At 30.2% G+C, this 23,539-nt stretch overlaps 1 protein-coding gene across 1 annotated transcript; it reads right to left on the reverse strand.

Annotated features, from left to right (window-relative positions):
* Positions 1–3,226: 3,226 nt before the first annotated feature.
* Positions 3,227–7,825, reverse strand: LOC121120787 (beta-galactoside alpha-2,6-sialyltransferase 2). Its single transcript, XM_040715664.2, has 2 exons — positions 7,089–7,825; positions 3,227–4,206 (listed from the first exon to the last, which is right to left on the reverse strand). The coding sequence occupies exons 1-2, from the start codon at positions 7,667–7,669 to the stop codon at positions 3,612–3,614; spliced, it is 1,176 nt and encodes a 391-aa protein (XP_040571598.2). The 5' UTR covers positions 7,670–7,825; the 3' UTR covers positions 3,227–3,611.
* Between the last annotated feature and the right edge of the window lie 15,714 nt (positions 7,826–23,539).

The following is a 23,539-nucleotide window of genomic DNA, read 5'->3' on the forward strand; positions in this document are numbered from 1 at the left end:
TCTCTCCTCATCTACCGATTGAGTCTGGACTGTTTCATAATAACTTATCCAATGTTGTCATATGTTAGATCGTACTTGATGACCAAATAACATTTCATTCGGTAATTTTCGATCAATCTTCGGAGTATTTCCAAAATCAAGTAATCCAAGAAAAAATGACTGTACCATTTTTCAATGTCCATATTCATTTTCAGCCAATAAACCGTTTGTCTGGTTCTCCTCTTTGTCCATTCTATTTCTTGATGCGAATAATGAAGCTTTTTCAAAATCTCCTTACGTTTACCTTTTGGAATTATCAACCGTTTTTTTATATTAAAGAAGACCTCCTTCAGAGCTCAATTCAGTTAAAATTTTCATGTAAGGTTTTTCTACATCTCTAATTACATTATATTCAATTGCATTTACTGGGTCAATATACTATTGATTTCTTAAAAACTCCTCACGAATATATTCTACTAATGTATCAACTATTTTCTCTTGTTATTCTGATTGACTCATTCTAATAATTGCAATCCGTATTACTTCATCACTATGATAACCATTTTCTTCTTCAATATTTTCATTAACTTCTGGAGATGACACAAATACCCTTCATAAAGCGTTCGGGATGTCATGATATTTTCCTTTCCTCCATTCTGCTCTAAATTGATACATGGACGACTTAAGTTTATACGGGATCAATCTTGCATTTTCAACCATATCTATAATGGACCAAATTTTTGAATATTGTCATACAAATATAATCATGTGGACAATCCTGTAAGTACATTTAGATCAAGTTTGTCATTTTTGTTGGATATTTTCCATCCTTCCAAAAAGATAGATCTATCAATACCAATTTTAGTACTAGGATATATACAAAAATATTAACAGTGCTACAATTCTACCATGCGTATGGTTTAAATGGATTTTCAAAAAAACGCAAAGTAAATTTCAATTATAGTCCTTGTAAAAAATAATTTGAACTTTGTACAGTTAGGGCAAAATTTACTCATTGCACTTTGGATATGGGTGGAAAGGTGTATTTTAATATCTGCGATTAATTTGTAGGTATGAGTACATTTATATACCCTTAATTTCAAATAATCTTTAAAAATGCAGAAAATATTCACCGGGATATGGCAGAGCTTTACATCTACCCGAAATTCTTGGAAAATCCCGCACTTGATGATTTCCTCTCTAAGTTTCATTTAACGAAATATAATTCACCAGAAAATAGGTTATTCATCACTTACTATTAAACTATTTTTTTGTTGTGGTTGGGATCATATTATGTAATTTTAAAAAATCTGTATCTACGGGCTCTAAAACACAACCCAAATACCATTAGTGATAATGATAAAAACGACGAAATATAAAAATTGAGATGATATTAATAGAACTAGCTTAAAATATATTATTTTTTCAGAAAAAAGTCTTACTTTTAAGAGTATTTATTATTTACTAACAGGATATCAATATTTCCATGTTGTTCTACTAAAATTGCCCGGGAAATGAGAAACCTTAGTAGCTACATATATATATATATAGAGAGAGAGAGAGAGGCTTAATTACAAATAACCTTTTGTAGTACAGTATAATCTATGTATTAATACAACTAAGTAATGCTTCATGATATGACCCCACAATAGGTGTTGGAAAATTGACCAATAGAGAGGGCCCAAAAAAAAAAAAAAAAAAAATAAAAAATATTGCTCTTAAAAACTCCTCACGAATATATTCTACTAATGTATCAACTATTTTCTCTTGTTATTCTGATTGACTCATTCTAATAATTGCAATCCGTATTACTTCATCACTATGATAACCATTTTCTTCTTCAATATTTTCATTAACTTCTGGAGACTCAATGATATGCATCAAAATAAGTATTCATGCCAAATTTCAAATGTATGAGAAAATGTTTTTAATTGTCGACTCGGGATTGAATTATTATTTTACTATATCTCATTTTTTGCATTTAACATGGATCGTAAATCATAAAGCTCAAGTTTAATGTGAAGAAATTATAATTTGTATAAGTTATGCTACTGAGAATTTCAAAAGTATAGGTCAGTGTTTCTTAAATTTTTATTTTTTATTTGTAGTATGAATTAATCCTGTATTTCTTACGCAGTGCGGAATATTTTTGGTAGTTAATCAACAAGTATTTTTGTAAATCTCACCAACCCCCTTAATTACCCCCATTTGAAAATGAGAGAGGCCGAGTCCTGTTTTAACAGGAACTTGTTACCATTGGCCTCAACTTACATCCAGAGTCTTACTTGCTCAGACATGAGTTCACAGTACAAGTCGGTACACCCACTAAAGTTTGAGTCAAGGAAGATGGGGCGTATGACACTGCTGTTGCTCTCAATAACCCTAAGGGTCATGATTTTGTGTGCAAAAATGGTTTTAAAGACGTAGGGAACATAGTTCTCTGTGTGGCCATTCATTTGTTGTAGATGTTATGGAATCTGTCGGCAGTCAATTGTTTCTTATCCGAATAAAAGATGATTTAGTTACCATGGTAAATGAAATTATTCAGTATTTTCTTCCGTGGGTAGCCCAGGTGCCCTTCCTTTTGTCTGTAAGGATATGTATTTTGTAGGTAGGACTTCACTCTTAGGTTAGTGTTTCGATGAGAGTGTTCATCCAGGTCTGTTCCATCATAAGTACTAGTTTTGAATTAAAAGTTCTGCAACTAATTTAAATCTGATCTTCAACCTCTCACTTTAAAATTGAAATAACGTAGTTAAATGTTTTTCTTATTATTCAGGATTTAAATAAAAGTGGTCTGGAATACTAAGTCCAAAAAAAAAACAGCCGAAAAATTCAGACGATTTACATTTTAATCATGATCCCTCTGTCAGTGTGACCTGATTTAGTTATCAGCACGATTTGCTAGTGATTCATAATTACCTCTAGACTCTTCCAGTTCCTCCCTGACTCTACAGAAAAGGATATGGCCAGAAAGTTACAATCTCATCATTTTTCTCCTCCGTCGCATATCGCAACAAGGACACTTAGCCTTTTCCACGATTATGGAAAAATACTTTGTTGATCGATGCCATTTGATTGAATAACGCCAAATACCACAAATAACGTACTACCTCTGCATGGGTAGCTGTGCAAGCTCTCAAAGTTACCAAAAAATGTCAATATTTACTTCATTTACTGGTCGCAATGAATACACAATATATAAATACTATAGAGACAGGCATATTAATTAAAAACAAATCTAAAATTTAATATCTGCGCATAAAATATATATATATTCTATAATTAAATTATTAACTTATTGTGTAACAAACAAAAATAAATATGCTAGTGATTTTTTTTTTAAATATGGAGCAGAATACAAAAAAAAGATTGGATGCCTTAGTTAATGAGGATTCGGAGATTGGGTTATATAAAATATGCAACGATCTTATTAAAAAATATAGAATAATTGTTATAAAGATGAAATATTTTATTTAGTGTTCTTCATCCTTATTTTTCATTTGGAGAAGGCATTTTAAATTTTATAAAAATTGTAATTCATTAAACTTTTTAAAATGGGATTGAAATAAAAAATGGTACTAAGTAACACCACTTATCATTTATAATCAATTTACTATGAAATGATATTCTTAATCACAGTGTCTAGTATCTACTGTCACGTATCCTTTATCAAAAATTTCGACACGATTCCGATTCCCCATGAAGTAGTAACTCAATTTCTCAGCTGAGACGGAGTGATCCCCTGCATATGTACATGTGATACTTCTTCGCTTTTCAAAGTAATGACATAGATTTGTCAGTCTCTTAGAGGGAATAAATTCGAATAAACGAATAATATCACAATGACTGAGCATAGTTTGGAATGCAATAAATCCAGAAGACGGAATAAAATTCAGGATAGGATATTTGCCAAGCGAGGATAACCAACGTTGCATAGACCATAATGATCTATAATCCAACATGTAAAACTTTTGATCCTTATTGAAGACTCTCTGCTTAAAATATCTGTCTATGAATGATTTTTGAGTTATTGTCCAGTGTAGAAATCCTTGATTAAATCTTGAAACTTCAAAAGTAACGTATGTGGTTTCCTTTGATTGATACATGTTTTTAGGATTAAAGTAATCGAATTTATTTTGTTTTAAAAGGAGACTATTCACAAAGCGTATATCCGTTTTAACACCAACGTCAACTCCATATCCGTCTGTTTTTGCGTGATTTAGTCTAATAAAGGTACAAAATTATTAATATTCTTCAATTAAATACACATATTTATATTATTAAAAAAAAGATCATCCAAGGCATTTGTATTGGTTAATAAACAGTTTGATGTTCTAAACTTCGTCATAAATAACTTATTCCTACATTTTCGAAATCGATTTCACTTACATATCGTAATTACACGTGGATGATTGATTATTTTATAATTAATCTATTAATTTAGACACAGACATTAAATTGATTTTTTTTCTTGATATTTTTAGAAAACCTTCTTTCAATAATTTTCCGTTATGCTAAAATATTCATTAAAAAAGTTATAACTAATCAATAATAGTTAGTTATAACAGATATAAAGCATATTTATTTAATTTTGGAACTTTTCTCTCCCAAACTAGTATTGCGTATTTATTAAATATTACATAAGAAAATTAAAAGTTCAAATGAAAAAATCCATTTAATTCAACCTTTTTTAAAGACCAATCTTTTTAAGTTGTAATATAAAGTTGATTCTTTAGTTTGTGCGATGATATAAAGCAATCAAAAAATCCAACTTCCAACATTTTATTCGATTTTAAATGATTGGAAACATTTATTATGAGCTGTAATTTAATTTGATAACCTAATAAATACTCCAAATGTTGTATCCTTTATCAACTTTTATTGTCACCTATATGGTTCTTTCATGCAGGAGAGAATGGCTCTGAATCGTAGTTATAGTCCAAAAATATGATTTTAAATCACTGTTGTAAAGACGACACCTTAGTATGTTGAATTTTTTATGGTCATTTGGTGTTCTACAGCTTCAAGAACAATAATAACTTTTGTTTTTATTTGTGAACAAAAATTTGTTATACATTGCTATTGATAACACAAACTTAAACAATTTCATTATTAGGTCTTTAATACCTTTAAATCTTTAAAATTAGCATAAAATGAAGATTATTTTTCGTAAAGCATACCATAATGTTTGCTCATATAAGTATTTTAAGATCATGAAAGCTAAAAACATTTCAGCAATAATTTGCCGTAGAATACAAATGTAATCTGTACTCAATTTTGATAAAACTCATGCTTGCTTCTCTTTGTGTGTTGACTAACTACAATTGTTCAATTGATAATTTTAAAAGCTAATTATTTATCTAATAGTTGTTGTTTTTTTGTTTTATTTTTTAAATAACAATAATTTTGGGCTCCAGTGAATCAGAATATCAACCAACAACTATAGAATTACAATTAGCTGATCATTTTTACAGTGTAGTGTCCAGGACTTGTCTACTCCCATAAAATCAGTGTAAGATAAGGAAGACCAGCGTAGAAATAAAATTTTGCTAAGGAGCTTAACAAAACTCTGAGGTTTGCGACCTTCAAATAAATAAAAAATAGCATTTTGATACATATAGATAAAAACACAGGGAACAATTAGAGGTAAATTTTGTGCAAAGGAATTTATCTATGAGCGTAGAATCCAGAACGGATCTCAGTTTTTCTCTCAGTCGTCTGAATTCCGAAAAATCTAGGATTATTTAAATTGGGAATTTAATCGTTCAGTGTAATTTTTTACCCTTAAAACAATCATGAATTTAAAAGTAGAGAAGATACAACTTATCCATATAGTGTTTAGGATTATATAGTGCTTTTATTAATTCTATATCATGGAATATCATAGCCAATATTATATAAAATATTCAATGTTTAATTTCAAAATGATTTATTTAAAAAAATATGCATCTCCAAGGAGTTTTGATCCATTTTTTAAGTGATACCATCTTTATGGTGGTGTACAAACAAATAGTTACCATTATCATCACATTTTTTCCAATTTCAAAGCCACTTTCATGATGTCATTTCCCATAAAAGGAAGATTAAGGAAATCGAAAGAAGATACTTCTTACTTGATCATCTATCACAACGATGTTTAGATTCCGAATTTCACGATGCACAACGGAAGGAGAATTCAGCTGACAACAACTACTAGACCTCTTAAAGAAGTAGAGTGAACTGGACTTGGGAATGAGATACTAGGATCGAATCAATAAGGCGATCCATTCACGTTGAGTAGAGAATTTCATTTTTTTCAAAATGGGATCACTTAAAAAATACAAAATGGAACAAAAATCCTTGGAGCTATGATATTCTACTATGGATGATGAATAAGTTAAAAGGATCTAAAGAAGAATGTCGTTTTTTTATCATTTTTTAGCTTAAAAATGGAAATATATCAAGTTTAGAACTAGATACAGAATCAATAAAAACACTTTTTAATCATAGCACTTCTACATAACATTTTTTTAACCTTAATTTTAATATGGGCATTGTTTTTAGGGTAAAAATGACTCTGAACGATAATAGTCCCAAATTACTATTATCGCAAATATTTCAGAATTTAAATGACTGAGAGAAAAACTGAAACCAATTCTGGATTCTGCACTCATAGATAAATTCCTGTTTTGGGATTAAATTCATTTGTACAAAATGAGTGTTCTCCAGTGCCATATATCGTAAACTAAGGGAATGACAGGCAGGTATAAATAAATCATTAAAATAGCTACACAAAATTTTCCTTATCATTTTTATTATGAAAAAAAAGTAACCTTAGTTTTGAACCTTAATTTTTTTAAAGGTTATAATCCTTGATTTATAGTGATGGTGTAATTTAACTTCATTTATATAATACTTTTTGTACACTTACTATATATTCTTATAAAAGTGTATATTCAATGCAATTCGATTTTTTTTACAATATAAATAAAGTTAGGATTTTTATAATCAAACCATTACCCCCAAGTCCATAGTTTCTCTATTTCTGAGCTGTTCTTTGTACTGCCAATAATCCACCATAACAAAATTGTGTCTAATCCGTAAATAAATAAAGCTTTAAATATTACCTTATTACAAGATCATGAGAGTCAATGAATCCTCCGAGATTTGATCCAATCAATGAACCTGCATTTCCGACCAAGGCACACGTATTGAATTTAGTATTATTTAAGAAGGGCTCAGATGGAAGAAGATGTTTCTCTTTCAGAGACTGAACGTCCGAATGACTTTTCATAAAAAAACTTACATTAACTTTTTTTAGAGCATCACAAATCATTTTTTTGTTATCCATAACACGTTCTTTTCTTAGAAAATCTGTAGCTGTATTTTTTATTAGTTGTTTACCTTTTTTAGCATAGTAAAAGTAGAGTGTTTGTATGACTACATTTTGTAACTTTCGAGATAAAAAGCTATAAATGAATCCATACTGTTCAAGTTCACGCAAATCCTCATATATTTCTCGATAACTCAAATAGTTTTCGAATGAAAGATCTCCATTAACTAACATTTGATTTATAATCTCTGAAGTAAGTGGTCCTTCTATTCGTAATGTAGCTTGTAGATTAATGAAAGATGTAAATGTTATAGATATAATCAATAATAATAAGAATATCCGTAGAAATTTTGAATTTATTTTTTTAATCCCCATCCTTATCAAACTCAAGATAGTATTTGACTCTTCACATCCACATATATAACTGTTCGTGTTCAATTGTAAGTTCTGTAAATATGATATGACCAAAGTAGATTTTTTTCATACCTTTTGGGTTAATAATCACAACTGTTTTTTATTCATGAAATAAATAACACTATCTTGTATTTTGTTAAAGATATTACTAAGCTATCCTGCCTTTTTTTCTCTATTCATACAAACACTTGGTTAAACATAGTTTCAGGTCATGAAAACAATTTTACAAGTGTAAAAGCCACGCTTCACTATACAGACAATTACATCGAGTAGAAACAATTACATTTAGTTGTATAACTGTTGTATTAAAATATTAATTTGATATCGGATATGAATAAGATGTAAGTTTCCTGCAAGGTCATAGTCCATATTGGTAGTCATCCAAATTTTGAAAAATTCATAGAATTGTATACTGGCAAAGTAATTTCTTCTCGATACCACATCATGAAGTTAATTGAATCCAAAAGTAAAGTAGTGTTTTCAAAGATTAAGAAAGAATTTGTTGGAAATGATCATCTTCTTTTCTTAGACAAAACTAAGATCCATGACTGTAGTATTGATAGGTTGCCCTTATTTAACTTGAAAGATATTAAGAAGGCTGACAATTTAAGTATTTAAGTTAAAACCCTTACTAACGTTTTTGCTCTAATTTTTTTGTGGCAAAAAACTAAAGCTTTTCATTATTGATGGTACAGCTTATTATATAAATTTAGCCAAAAACCTTAAGCAACATTTTCCAATGATGCGGCATGTGCCTTGTCTCACTCATGGGCTGAAAAAAATAGCAACACTCTGTCATAATGACTTCGAAAATGCCAACACTCTTATCTCATTATCAAGTCGTTTTGTTGAAAGACACGAGACTGACTTGATGACATCCCACATTATCTATTCAAAGATGAAGAGGAATTAGTATCTTTCTAGCTCTAGCTCTCACTCTATGGTATATTTGTGTAAGTTAGCCCTATGATGGAGGATCGAACATTTGATCTTTTATACACCTTTTTTTCCTCCCCCATTCATTTTATCAGAATATTTGGCATTCATTAATATATTTTGAGGAAATTACCATTGATTAATTGACGGTTGAAAAAGTCTCAGATGTTGTAATACATAAAGATTCCCAAAATCTTTATGTATTTAATTTTTATTATTTATCAACAAAGCTTTTCAAGAATGAATACACAACTAGAAATTTTTTTATCAATATATACTATAATATATGTATTCAATTTAATTTTATTTAAAAGTATAAACATAGTAAAGACCAGGAAGAATATTCATAGTTTATATTATAGGTATATCAATTATTGAAGAAATTATTTAACGGTATCAAAATAATAATGAGGAAATACACTAGAATTCTAGAATAAATAAGTTTGGGGATTGCAACAACATTAAGATATTCCAATAGAAGTCTACGGAACTTAAGAAGTCACTTATAACTTCATATTTGTTACAGAATATCACTTAACAGTTCCCAAAAACTATTTATATGTAACAGCAGAATAGAATATGGCTTGCAGACCATAATGTTGAGAAAGGAGTGGAATATTGAGAGTCTATACTTATTTTCCACTTGTTTTACATTGACAAAAGAGACTCACATGTAATAAAAAATGTAAGCTAGATTGAGATTGGTGATTTCCGCGTTATAACATCCAGGACACTGAAAGTTTTTTTTAAAGAGTAGGAAATTAATAAAAGTTGACTTAAGGATGACTGGACTCAATAATTTCAATAGAGAAGATGTGATTGGAGGATGATAAATTTATTTGTACTTCCCTGGTACTTTGAGTCAATTATTCTGTCTTTCGATCTGGAGTAATTACGTATAGAGACAATTATTAACAAGATCAGAAGTCCCTATCACATACCTATTTAAGTAAAGTGAAATCTGCAAAATGAACAATCCCTCAATTTAAGAAAATAAGATCCACACACAAAGAAGCGAAATCCATTGAATATAAAATTACGTTGAAGAAAAGAACGGAAGATGTGTGGCTAGGATATGAAATATAAATGGGAGTTAATAGATGAGGTTGTTACAAATTTTCTTCGAGGCTATCATCAATAAAACTTAGTACAGTCAATATAAGAAACTAAATAGTTATATATATTTTCAATATTATACGGGTATCTACCTATATTTATAATTCTCAAATTATTTTGCATCTTCATTATAACTCCTCTTCATTTCCCATAAGTAATTATTCATTCTAAATACTAAATCGATCAAAATAAGAAGGATGATGGTGAGAATGATGGTTATCTTGATGGAAGAACAAAAACGAACTCATGAAAAGTCCATCAGAACAGATGAACAACACCATGAAATGGCGAAAAGAATATTTAAAGCAATTAATCGCAAAAATTATGAATAATAGAAGAACGACCTTAGGAGGAAGAAAGTGTCACAAAAATATCTCAAGAAATGAAAATACCTATAAAATCTTATTATGTAATGAATTTGTAAATTGGAAGACTTTATGGGATAATTATGTGTTAGCTCTTGGATTTGGGTATCAGAATTAAACAAAGGATAAGTACTTTTGTCGTCCAGAAATACTGGATAAGATAGAGCATGCGATGTCAATCGAAATGGACGGTGTAAATTCTTTTAAAAAAATGATGGATCTTATTAAAAATGACATTAATGAACAAATCAATGTGACATTACAACGGGTCAAGTTAGTAGGAAAGAAGCAGAGGGAAAACGAATATTTGATTAATTTTACACAGCTTTATGTTGACAAGCAAAAAATGTTGGATAAGGGGGATGTCATTTGAAGACTGTATATCAACATTATATATGAATTAATTCATTTATAATATTGATATTATGCACCTATAAAATTTTGTTCTACTCACTAGAGAATATTTGTAGCAGGTTTGGTATTACGGATAATGTGGAAAATTAAGCCCGTCAGAAAGGGACAATCTATAAAATTTCTAATAGAGTTAATAGTAATTTAATTTCATTTATATTGTCAGGTAAAATGATTATGTGTAATTTGATTATTAATCAATTCATTGCTGAGCAATTTGATTATAATACAATTTCATTGCAAGCAATTGGATAATTTAGTTTATTTTCATTGAATTTATATTGCATTAACACAATAAGACTATTGCATTATAAGAAATTGTCAAGAAAGACTCAACTCTATTTGGTAAAATATACCTCGGCCAACAGGTTGTGCAAGTAGACAGCAGATACCTAAGGGGTATCAAAACCAGTCACCTCACCAATTAGAGTATCAAGGACCCCTTAGAATATATTATAAAACACCGTGAAACACCAAGTGAACTTCTTGCCCCAATGGGCGATTATAACTTATCGCCGCCGCTATCCTGATTATCAAGGCCCCTTTTGATATCATATAATACGGGGCGTTATGGTTATGCAAAAGAACCGCCAGTTCAAAAAGTGGATCATTACCCCCTGCAAGCGTTTCCCTCAATATCAAGCACCCCTTTCAAAATCCAATAATACGCCTCAACTTATAGGTTGTGCAAGTGAACTGCTGGTCGAAAAGGTGGAACATTTGTCACTGCCACTGCTTCATTCAGCATCAAAAACCTTCATTATTCACAAAACTCGAGAATTTGAACTTTCTTTGATACTATACTGAATGGGCTATGTAAAGGTATGTGTGACTTTGGTGGTGGTTTATGACCAGGGTTCATGTGGTTCGTTTTTTTTTTTAAATACTAAATTGTAAGCCAAAGAGGTGGGCAATTTGAATAAACGTGATAAAATTTTGCTATATCAGGATCACTACTGCAACAAGTAAATATCTAATAAAAATTTACATTAGAATTTTTGATCCTATTTAATAATATTCAAACTACATGGTTGTAAATTTCATATAAACTTTATTAAACAATCACACAGAAGCTTATTTAAATATACTTTTCAACATCAAATGCAATAATTTCAAAAAATCGCCTTTTTGAACATACCTAATATTTTACCTTTTAATTTTATTGAATATATCTTACAAATAGATACATTCACCAAACAAATTACTTTTGCAGCATGTTGTGCTATTATGGCATTTGATATTACAGAGGTATTACTTTTTTGCAGATGAACTTATTTATTGTTAGTCTGTGCAATTGAATCCCTTAAAGCCTTGTTCATTTCCATCCAACAAAATTGATGCAGTCAGCTGCAATGAAACTTCCTTCTCTCTGAGAACTTTATCTCAAGACTGAGAAATGACTCCTAGCAAGTGTCAAACTGGGTTCTTATATTTAGCTGTTTCAAGACATTATTTTTTGTCTACAATCTATAATTTCCATTTTTAACTACCGGATCACAACATCTGAGATGTAGCGGGGGATCTGTTTTCCATGGTCGATTCTTAGGTCTTGACTTAAATTGAGGACTATGGGGATCGATTTTCTTTTGATCTTACACAACTTCTTTAAATAGGCAAGGTATCTGCTCTCAGTGGAGCTAAGAGTCTAGATAATGTGTCAGTCACGAAGTTTGACTTTCCAGAATTGTGCACAATACTGCAATGAAACTCGGCAATAAAGGAAAATGCCCTGTGCTGTTTTACAGTGCAAGATGGGTTCCTCGATTCTTGAACAGCCGTAAACGGCTTATGGTAAGAGAAATCGTGAAATTGACACCTTCTAGCGACCATCTAAAGTGTGATATTGCGATGTCATAAATGGTTTAATTGCTCCGTGTGTTATTTATAATATAAAAATATAATGTTACCTATATAAAAGAAGACTAGTAAACATCGAGGAAACATGTGCTAGATATGGAATAGAGGTTGTACATATTTAAATTAATTACGTTTGTTTGTAGTTACAACTAAATTTGGTTACAACATGCCACTTTAATTGCAAGGAGCTCACGGTCGAACGCAAATATTTTGTTGAATTTAGTTAGGGGCTCTCAACCCAAACGCAAATGGTGTCGATGAACTCCCATTCCAATGTTTAAAAGAAGTGCCCATTCTGTGTAATGAAGCATCGGCTGTGAGGGCAAAGGGGGTATTCTGGAGGCGGAGGCTAGCAAGGTTTGCTTTGATAAAGCCAATCTCATTTGTTGAAAAGGCTCTTCTTTGCTTGCATCCCCAATTAAACTTCACATGTTTGTGTAATAAAGAGTGGGGTTTGCCTGTATATTTCGCTAATTTGGGTACAAATCTAAAATAGATATTGAATTATGCCAATAAAGATGGAAGATTCTTCCTAGACATGGAAGGGGCAAGGGTCTGGATGGCTTCGACTCGATTTGTTAATAAGCATATTCTTCTGGCACTAACATGGTGTCCTAAGAATTCAAGAGAGGGAGTCCCTTACGAATTTATCGATGGCGAGGCGAAGACAGGCCTCTTATAATCTACAAAGAACATGAAATAGGGTATAACGTTGTTCATCAATGTATAATGACGTCCATAGTAGGGCATCCATATATATGAATACTCCCTCCATGTTGCGAAATAATGTATCCAAAAAAAACTCAAACATTTGTGCATCATTTTTGAGCCAAATGACATATGCAAATATTCGAAAAGGCCAATGGGAGTTATTATGGCCATTTTTGAGATGTTTTTGTCATCGTCGTGATGTGCTGATTGGCTTTGCAAAGCTGTAGATTTGAAAATACTGTGGAGCCCCGAAGGCTTAGAGAAAAGTACCTCATATTCAGTAGTGGGTACCAATCGAGCTCTGATATACGGTTGAGTCGACGAAAACCCCCACAGAATCGAAATCCTCCGTTTGTTGGGGTTACAAATAAAGGAATTACACCATAGTATTTCTAACTTAATACTAAATATATTTCCTATCTCAAGGTACATAATATAAGAAAAATAAAACTTGTTCATTTGCATGAATTCGCCTGAAGATTCGGGTTGCTACATGAAAATAATGAATAACAATCAAAAATTTATATACATATTTTGTCTAATTAAACACCTCATGGATTCGAACTTCAAGATGGTAAATAAGGAAAATCAATTAATTTGTATGTATACACTGCATGTGAATTCATAATTAGCACGGGGAAAAATGAAATGAATATTTCTTAATAAGTTTTTCCAACCACTAGCACCAATATTTAGATCGTCCGTACGCTTTCATTAAGTCTTAAAAGATGGGATTTGAAATACTTTACTTTAACAAATGTTATTTTGCAATTTATAGTAAATATAAATTTTAGTTATAAAGTAGAGGTCATATCAAAAAACAGTGAATTTGAGTTGGTTATTAGCTCACTACGTTCTCCAACGGTAAATTGCAAAAATTCCACACAGAAAAAGTAAATAGAGTTTGAAAAAAGGGTTTCCTTTGCCAATTACAATGATTTGGCAGTGGATTACGAACTTACTCCGGGCCATACTGACATATTTTTTATATACTTTAAAAATCTAGTTTTCAAGGACTATTAATAATTAAAAAAATATAAATTAAATTACAACAATTGTTTTCAATACAGAGGAAATTTTTACAAAGACCAAATTCTGACAAAGTCAAAACTTTGACAAAAACAAAAATCAGACAAAAATCATGACGAAGACAAAACTTACCTAAAAACGAAACATTGATCAAAACGAGACGTAGACGAAATAAAAAATAACTACAACAAAACAATGACAATGTCTGACGAAGACGATATTTTGACACCGACGAATTTTGGAAATTGGAAAATTATAGCATTTAAAGATGAATATATTATGATACTTCTAACTTAATCATCCATCACAACATATCTTTAGATTCGGCTTATGAACTCCACGAGGTACGACGGATGAAAATTCATCCGTGGAAAACTACGAAACTTCATAAGGGAGTGGAGTTATTATCATTTTTTTATTTATTTTTTTATTTCTATAATGTGCAGTGTTATTAATATTTTATTAAGGCGCACGACCTTATGAAATTGGTATTGAAATTGTACCCAATATCATGATAATGTTGCTTATTTGCTAGTACACCCCATAAAAAATGTGATCACTTAAAAAGTACGAAATGCAACAAAAGTCCTTAGAGATCCATATTTTTTGAATAAGTTTATTTTTAATTAAACATTAAACAATTTTCTATAATATACGCTATGATATTTTTCATCACTATGAATGATGAATAAGTTATAAGGGTCTAAAAACGAGTCGTTTTAAATCATTTTTCAGCCTAAAAATGAATATAACATAACTAATAAAAACACTTTATATGGATAAAAATAGTTTTACATAAGTTTTATCAATCCTAATTCTAATTTGGTGATTGTTTTAATGGTAAAAATGACTCTGAACAATAATAGTCCCAAATTACTATAATTCCAGATATTTCAGAATCCAGACGATTGAGAGAAAAACTGAGATAGGTTTTGGATTTCATGATCAAATATAAATTTGATTATTGGCCTCAATTAATTTGTCATAATCCCCCCCCCTTTAATTGTTCCCCAGTGTTGTACATTAAGTTCAATATGGTTATTTTAAAATTCAGAATTCTTGGAAATTCAGAATGAGATAGAGAATAATAAATATTTTCAAATTTATGTAAATAATTACAATATATATATATTTTTTTAAACCAAAATTTACAATAATCATAATTATAGAGTATAGATTCCTTGTTTGTTCAACGTTTCCCTACCAAAGTTACGTTGCGACATTTGTCTCGACGTTGACATCTAACTTCAATTAGGTTGCCACACTCGCGGGGAAGATTATGGAGGTATAAACAGCTAGCATTTCTATGGTTATTACATCTCCATGGTAGAAGTAGAAGCAAATCATTTCAACGCATTGCCGCATCTGGACAATTTTTCTATAACAAACGCATGGTTCAAAACCTAGCAAATGTAGAAGCCCATACTCTTGTACAGAAACTATATAATGCCACAGGCAACCCCCTCTTAACTGGAAGTTCCCTTGTCTTTATCTGCAACATATTATCCAAGCAACATTATCTAGTATGGTGAGTGGAGGCCCTGTGATGATTTGGAATGTCTTTACAATTCCAGACCAATTATCTAATTCTACATATTCAGGATTTTAGCACAAATCTCCTAGGATCAATTATAAAGGGTTTTTCATTAACAGCGCTCACATTTTTTTTTAATAAAACGAAGATATCGACGATTTTTTTATTTGCCGTTAAATACATTCAAGTTAATTTATGAATGAAATTCGATGTCGTTTGAATGACCACCATGTACACGTTTTACGAAGTCCAATCGTTGAACCCAATTTTTGACTACTTTTCCGCATAAATTGGCTGAAACTTCAGCAATTTCGCGTTGAATATTTGTTCTGAGCTCTTCTAACGTGGATGAATTATTGGTGTAGACCAGGGCTTTCACGTGACCCCAAAGAAAATAGTCTAGAGGCGTTAAATCGCACGAGCGAGGCGGCCAATTGACAGGTCCATTTCTAGATATAAGACGCTCCCCAAACGTACTCTTCAATAAATCGATTGTAACATTTGCTGTGTGTGAAGTGGCAGGTCTTGTTGAAACCACATATCGTCCAAGTCCAGATCTTCCAATTCAGGCCAAAAAAAAATCGGTTATTATGGCGCAGTAACGATTTCCATTCACAGTAACGTGGCGATTGTCATCGTCGACGAAAAAAGTACGGCCCAATGACACTGCTAGCATGCAATCCACACCAAACAGTAATTTTTTGGGGATGCCTCATGAATCACGTGTGGGGTTTTTCCGGCCCAATAGCGCATATTTTCCTTGTTAACAAAGCCATTGAGCCAAAAATGTGCCTCATCGCTGAATATGATTTTACATTGAAAATCAGGTTCATTTTCGAATTTTCCTTCAGCACATTTTACAAATTCCCGACGCTTGAAGTGGTCAACTGGCTGAAGTTCTTGTGTCAACTTGACCTTATACGGGTTTAAGTCAAGACCTTTCCGCAAAATTTGCCACAACGATGTCACAGAGATGCCCAACGATTGAGAACGGCGCGTAAGAGACAAATTTGGGTCATCTTGAATTGATGCGCTTGAAGCAACAATATTTTTTACACTTCGTACATTTCTTTGTCTCACTGGCACAAGAACATTATGTAGCGTGTATGTGGACTCAAATTTTTTCACCAAACGTTGAATTGTTGATTTTGCAGGTCGATTATGTTGACCATTAATTGGCGTTAACGCTCTTGAAGTTTGGATCAAGGACTCACCACTTTTGTTATAAATTTTAATAATTTTCAAGCGTTGTTCGAGTGGGTACTGCTCCATGATGAAACTACAATTATTTCTGAGCACAGCTGTCAAAGAAACAATAACAAATATGAAGTATGAATTATACTAATCAGAATCTTTTTCGGCAGCAACGAAACATTCATTTTCTGGATAATTCTTCAATTTTCTCAATTTATTTGAACATTTTCAATTCCATCCAGAAATTCAAATCTGCTTTGATTTTTTAAACCTATCAATGTAAAATGTGAGCGTCCCTATTGAAAACCACTAAATTTCTCAAATTTATATGGTTTTGCATATCACCATATCCTTGTACTAGAAGAAGACATTCCCAAGACAGCAAGTACCCCAACATTTGGTATGTTTGAGTTTATCAGAATGTGATTTGGACTCCGCAACCCAACTCAAACATTTCAAAGATAATAGTAGGGATGTACAGATAATAAATTTCCATCTGATTCCTATACCATGTTTATGGATAATTCTGATACTGATTCCTAAAACAATTTCATATATATGACTTGAACTTGACTCAAAAAATATAGATTCGATTTCAATTCTGTTTTAAACAATATTATTTCAACAAACATACAAAAATTAAATATTTATGGCAAAAAGTTACTTAATGGTTTAAGAGTTAACTGCTCAACCAAACTTTCACCAATACTAACTCTTTGAACGACTCATGATATAATTCAAATTTATGGGGCACTAAAAATTTGGTTATTTCTAAATTGTTACTTTCAAGTAAATTTCCTGTACAAACATGCAAGTTTGTATAATCTTTCAAATAATTTAAAATAATATTCGCGTAAGGAAAATATTATAATTATATTCATATATATTTATTTCATTATTCATTTGATATAATAATTTATACCAAAGATAAGCGATAATGCTTACTTAATTTAATAATGAACAAAATATTTAGAAAATCATATACAACAACCGTTTTTTCTTTTCTTATCACTAAACTTAGTTTTTTCTTAACACAGATCCCCTTTTTTAAATATGATTTAAAAGTTTTAGCGAGCATGGAGCACTATAATTTGTAGTGAGATCAAAGTTATCAATATATGTACTTTTTATGTTAAATTGTGGAGACTTTAGATTAAAATTGACTCATTTGAACCAAACAGTGAAAAATTATTATCAGAGCATCAAACACAATCTTCTTATAAAGGTTAAAAGGTACGGTAATTTCTGCCTATATCATGGATAGATGGTGATGAAAATTGTGTGTAAAAACGGAAAACTGATAATCAATACGGTAATCCCTTGACAATTTAAAGAATTTTTTGGAGGAGATCAGCTACAATCAGGAAGAAGGAGAAGAAAGAAATAGACAAGGATATTGGTATGAATGACTCTAATGTATATCTCCAATTCTGCTCTGAGTCCAACATGGACTTACAAATTATAACTCCGCAACAAATTCGCAAAGTTGCTCTCCATCTTTTATGAATACGCACGAAGGTTCAATCAGATTTTGAATATATAATTGAACGTAATAGGAAAGGAAGTTCACAACTATGGGATTAAATAATAAGGAAAAGAAAATTCATTTTTCAGATTACCAATTCCAAAATAACGAATTAGCTTTAAAAAAATCACATGATTTACATCACTATGGCTAGATTTGGAGTGGGGTTTGTGTCTATTTCCTTTACCTCATAGCTGTTCGCAGTCAATTTAATGAAACTTCCTGATAGATGTGCACCTCTCCTCCTAATCATTCTTCAAATAATCAGGTTGACAACATTATTTTATTTATTTTTTTAAACAAAACGTCAATAATCTTTTGATTTATGTCTAGCTGTGATTGGTTAAACTAAAATGAACTCTTTCTTGTATGTAAATTATGAATTAAACATATATAAAGATTACAAAAAGTGTTTTGGTTTTACTTTAAGTCCTTCCAAAACTCGCCACAGACATTTTAAAGAGCTTGTGTAATTTTATTAAGAGTTTGCGAGAATATATTAATTTAAGATATTATACTATATTATCATTTTAATCTGATAAGAAATGTAGTCATGGTCACAAAGTCTGAAACTTTTGTTGACTAATTTTGTTTGAATGAGATTTGAACCACAATGAAATCCTCCTTTCTTGAGACATTTTGAGTATTTCATTATCGCTTTGTTTTATAGGTTGTTTATTAGTGTTCTGCTCATGAACACATTTTTGTGGTTCTTATACATGCCAAACTCACACTTTTAATTTTAAAAATAGGGATCACTCTAAGTATACATATGTAACTAAATGGATCAAACCCCACACTGGCGCATTACAAACATCAATGCCTATGTATGTATTAGTATATTATTTACAATTCAATGTATCATGTCTATTTTTTGGTAGAAGTTTTGTTTTCCTGTTAGTTGTGCCTGCTACACAGATCCCGATGTTTGTATTATAATTTATGCTCCTTTCAATGTATATTGCAGATAGCAACATGATTAGGTATATTAATATGGAACAGGTAGGATCACCCTCCAAGCATCAAGGGAGGTCTACATATTCACCTATTCATTTATATAAAAAACGCATAATATATATATATATATATCTAAACAAATATCAATTTTGCTCTGAAAACTTCAAATCATGACTTTCTGGGTGGTGATGTTCAATATGATTTTAATAGCATCCTACATTATAAAATTCATCAGTGTCATCCCTTAAAAAAAGATTGACAAGTTTTTGTGTGAAAGAAGCTCTTAAATCGTATTTAAAAGAGCAGGTGAGTCAATTGTGAAAAATGATTGGATCTCTAAATATATGAGAGTAAAACCCTTGTAAATAGATAACCATAGTTTTCCAATAATACACAATTACCAAAAGCATAGGTTATCAACAGGTGCGTAATTATGATTTTTGTACGATGCACAGAGTCTTTGTTTTGTTTTTTTAAATATGTATATTAAAATAAATGATAAAACAGAAATAAATATGTACATATAATAGAGATTGTGTGTGTTTTATAAGTGCCAACATTGTTGGACCTAGGAGGCTCGGACTTTGCTTATAGGTCTCTTTTGCGCCTCGTAAGACTAAGACGGGTGCCAATTTTTGCAGGGGGTATTGCTTATTCTATAGACAAAACAAAAAAAAAAACAAAAAATTGGGTCTCAATGACACCAGATAGGGGTTTGATTTATAAATAAAAAAGTGACTGACGTCTTAAAAAACAACTATATGAATCACAACGTTTTTTTAAATTTATCTAAAATAAAAAAAAATAGGGGGAAAAAAAGAAATCGGTGAAATTTGGATTTTTTTTTTTCAGGTGCAAAAAAATAAATTTGTTATGAAATATATGATTCGTAGATGAAATAAAGTTTGACAAAATTTGTAAGAAAATTCGTTCTCATACAAATTTGACTCATAAGAATTGATGTCTAACTGAAATATCTGTCATTTCCTTAATATTATTTTCATTTTTCAATTTTTTTTTTTTTCATCACTCCTCAATTTTATATTTTTAAGAAGAAATTCCAAAAAACGATACATTTTAGACATAAAATTTTAAGCCTTTATAGTACAACATTGTAATTTTAATTTGTAAAACATTTTACTCAATATTTTTTGCAATATTTCTGAAATGAACCAGTTGTCGACGGTTATTTTTTTAACAATATTATTCTCCATGATTTTTTGGTTTTGCAGGTACAAAAAAATCTTGTTCCTTTATACAATGGAAATAAATCCTATTCTTTAATTTATATACTTTTTGCTAAACAGTTTTTGCTATTTTGTTTGCAAATTTCGATTTAGGAATTTTTAGACAAAAATAAATGATGACTTCTCATGTATACATTATAATGCTCATCCGCACCGAAGGGATCTAAATATTAAGAAAAGATAACATTGAACATTTTCAATGTTTTTTCCTACTCCTCCCTTAGCCTGAGCAACGTCGGGTAACTCTTTACTAGTAGCTGAATAAAATAGTTTTGGATGTTGAAATCTAATGTTTTCTATTCTAGATACCAAAAAATGGATAGTGGATTGTAAAAATTGAACATGGATAGTGGATCGTAAAAATTAAACATGAAACGACAAAATACATGGACATAGATAAATTTCTGCATTGGGGCGGGGTGGAGGGACTATTGCATTAATGAAATCATGCAACACCCCCATAAAAATAATTTATAGTAATGCTGCTGTTACTTGTTCAGATAAGAATACCACGTAATCAAGTCAAAATTTAACTTTTAGTATATCAAAATTTGACAAAATGATTATTTATTAAAGGAAAATTTTTCCTAAAACTGTTTTTCAATTAGTTAAATACAAACGGTTCTGATACAGGATGAAAATATAAAATGAATTTTGAATAAAAAAATATAGTGTATTTTCTATAAATAAATAACCTTAAACTTCACAAGACTTCACAAATTATTTATTCTTTTATGTAAGGAATTTATTATTTTTTATTGATAGTTTTGATTTTTTTTTAACAACCCATTTATGGTACATCAATAAATGAACAACTGTCCAATCTTGAATAACGATTGGTATAGAAAGAACACTCTCATGCCTTTAGAAAGAGAAATCAGTAAACCACAAACGGGAAATCATTTGCAACTTTTATGAATATCAAATAGTTCTTTATAAATTTATTAATTTATTCACTGCATTCAAAACCCATGTAGGCAGTGTGCCAACACAAAATCAATCTTGAGCAAAAATTTTAAAAAGTAGAAAATCCCAATTTATTTCTTTAATTTGTATATTTGTATATTCAACAAAATATTTCATAGATATAATTGAGTCAATTATATGATTTTTATTCCAAATTTTAGTAGGTGCTAAAATACCCAAGAAATTTTAACAATATTATAGAACCTTTATTTGATTTAATGTACATATATTATTAACTTGACCTTCAAATTACACCTATCAATTTCTCATTTTTTTACAGTAACGATTATTTTTGAATACTTTCAGAGTTATTTGCGTCGCCTTCAAATATTTAGCAAGGATATTTAGTTATATGAATTTACAATAATTTGCCTAAAAATACAATATTAATCGATACTTCATTTGGAAAATCATTCTAGCTTGCTTTTTGGTTGACATATGTAGAGAAATTGAGTAAAATTAATTAAATGACGGAAATTACATTATTTTTAAAAGTTTCACAAGATGTCTCCAAATTTGTTTTATATTCCCTTTCTTATCAATTCATTACCCCTTCGTTAATTCCCTTCTGATACTTAAAAGAGTTGCTGAATACTAAAATACAATATTTAAAAATATAAAACGATATTTTCTCCTTAGATGTCGTTACATGATATATGATATTAGGCATAGTAAAAATAAATACATTATTTTTAATAACATTTTGTTTTCTATTAATGTTTATCTCTCTGTCAATCAAAACAGTGTATACATGACGCTAAAACTCCACAATATCCCTTATTTTATCAACATTTGTGACAATTAGCCTTCCAAAGTGTAGTGCATCTGTGACATCCAAATTACTGGAGTGGAAAAGGCGAAACCGAAATTGTGTGTATTTGGCTGACCATAAACAATATTCCCATTTTCAGGCGCCTGGCTTGCGTTTCCCACTTTATTGAAGAAAAACTGTACCATATGTCGCATTTTCTCTGTGTTGATGTTCAACTTTGACGCTCACTTTAACAATACTGAGTCTAGCAATCGCAAAAACTGTCTTAGTAGTTTTTTTAGTAAGAAATCTTATATTTATAACGCCATCTAGTGTAAGCAAACTGCACATATATAATGTGTGATACACATTTATAAATCCATCTTTTGGGAAGATAATGTAAATCTTTTTAGACAGAGAAACAATTAGAAAGTCAAAATATCTACCAATTAAATGAAGTCAAGATATTTCTGATAGCTTATAATCCAAAGTTTTTTTCTGGGTCGTCAAATTTCTGAAATATTTTAAATTATAGTAATTTGGGGCTATTGTCGTTCAAATGCATTTTTTATCTTTAAGACAATCACCAAATTGTGGTAAAATGAATAAAACGGATGTAAAAAGGTCTTCTATGATAATAAAAGTGGTTTTATTGATTATTTATCCTCCTCTGAACTCGACATATTTCATATGTTAAAAAAAGGAGTGCATTTTATGCCATAGTATTATTAGTTATTCTGTTTTCGAATTTGCAATTGGTTATTATTTTTAAGATATTTTAGATTTTATTATCATAAATGAAAGATCAATTCCACCTAAATGTACAATATGATTGCGTTAAGGATCTATATAAAATACAATATTATGTGAATCCGTTTCAAACTTGTCTAAAAAATAAAATTCTTAGGTATACTGCTAGTAATTAATCAAAAGTCATTTAAGGGTACTCTTGCAAGTTATATAAATAACAATTCATCTACGAGTTCTATAAAAATCAAGCATTTTTCATTAAAAAAAATAAAGATTGTTTGTAAAAAGATGATTTTAAACATAATAAATGCTACATTTATTAGTAAGTGATAAAACCTGTATGCTCAATTGATCAAATCATATTCTTGGCTTCATTTCATTAGTAGAAATTTGGTGCTCCCTCTGTTATTATATCAAAAAATTAAACACTTTATATAAATATATCTTATACTTTTGAATTCATAATCTACAATAGTATTTTA

The sequence above is a fragment of the Lepeophtheirus salmonis genome, chromosome 6, assembly GCF_016086655.4.
Source record: "Lepeophtheirus salmonis chromosome 6, UVic_Lsal_1.4, whole genome shotgun sequence".
NCBI lineage: Eukaryota > Metazoa > Arthropoda > Copepoda > Siphonostomatoida > Caligidae > Lepeophtheirus > Lepeophtheirus salmonis.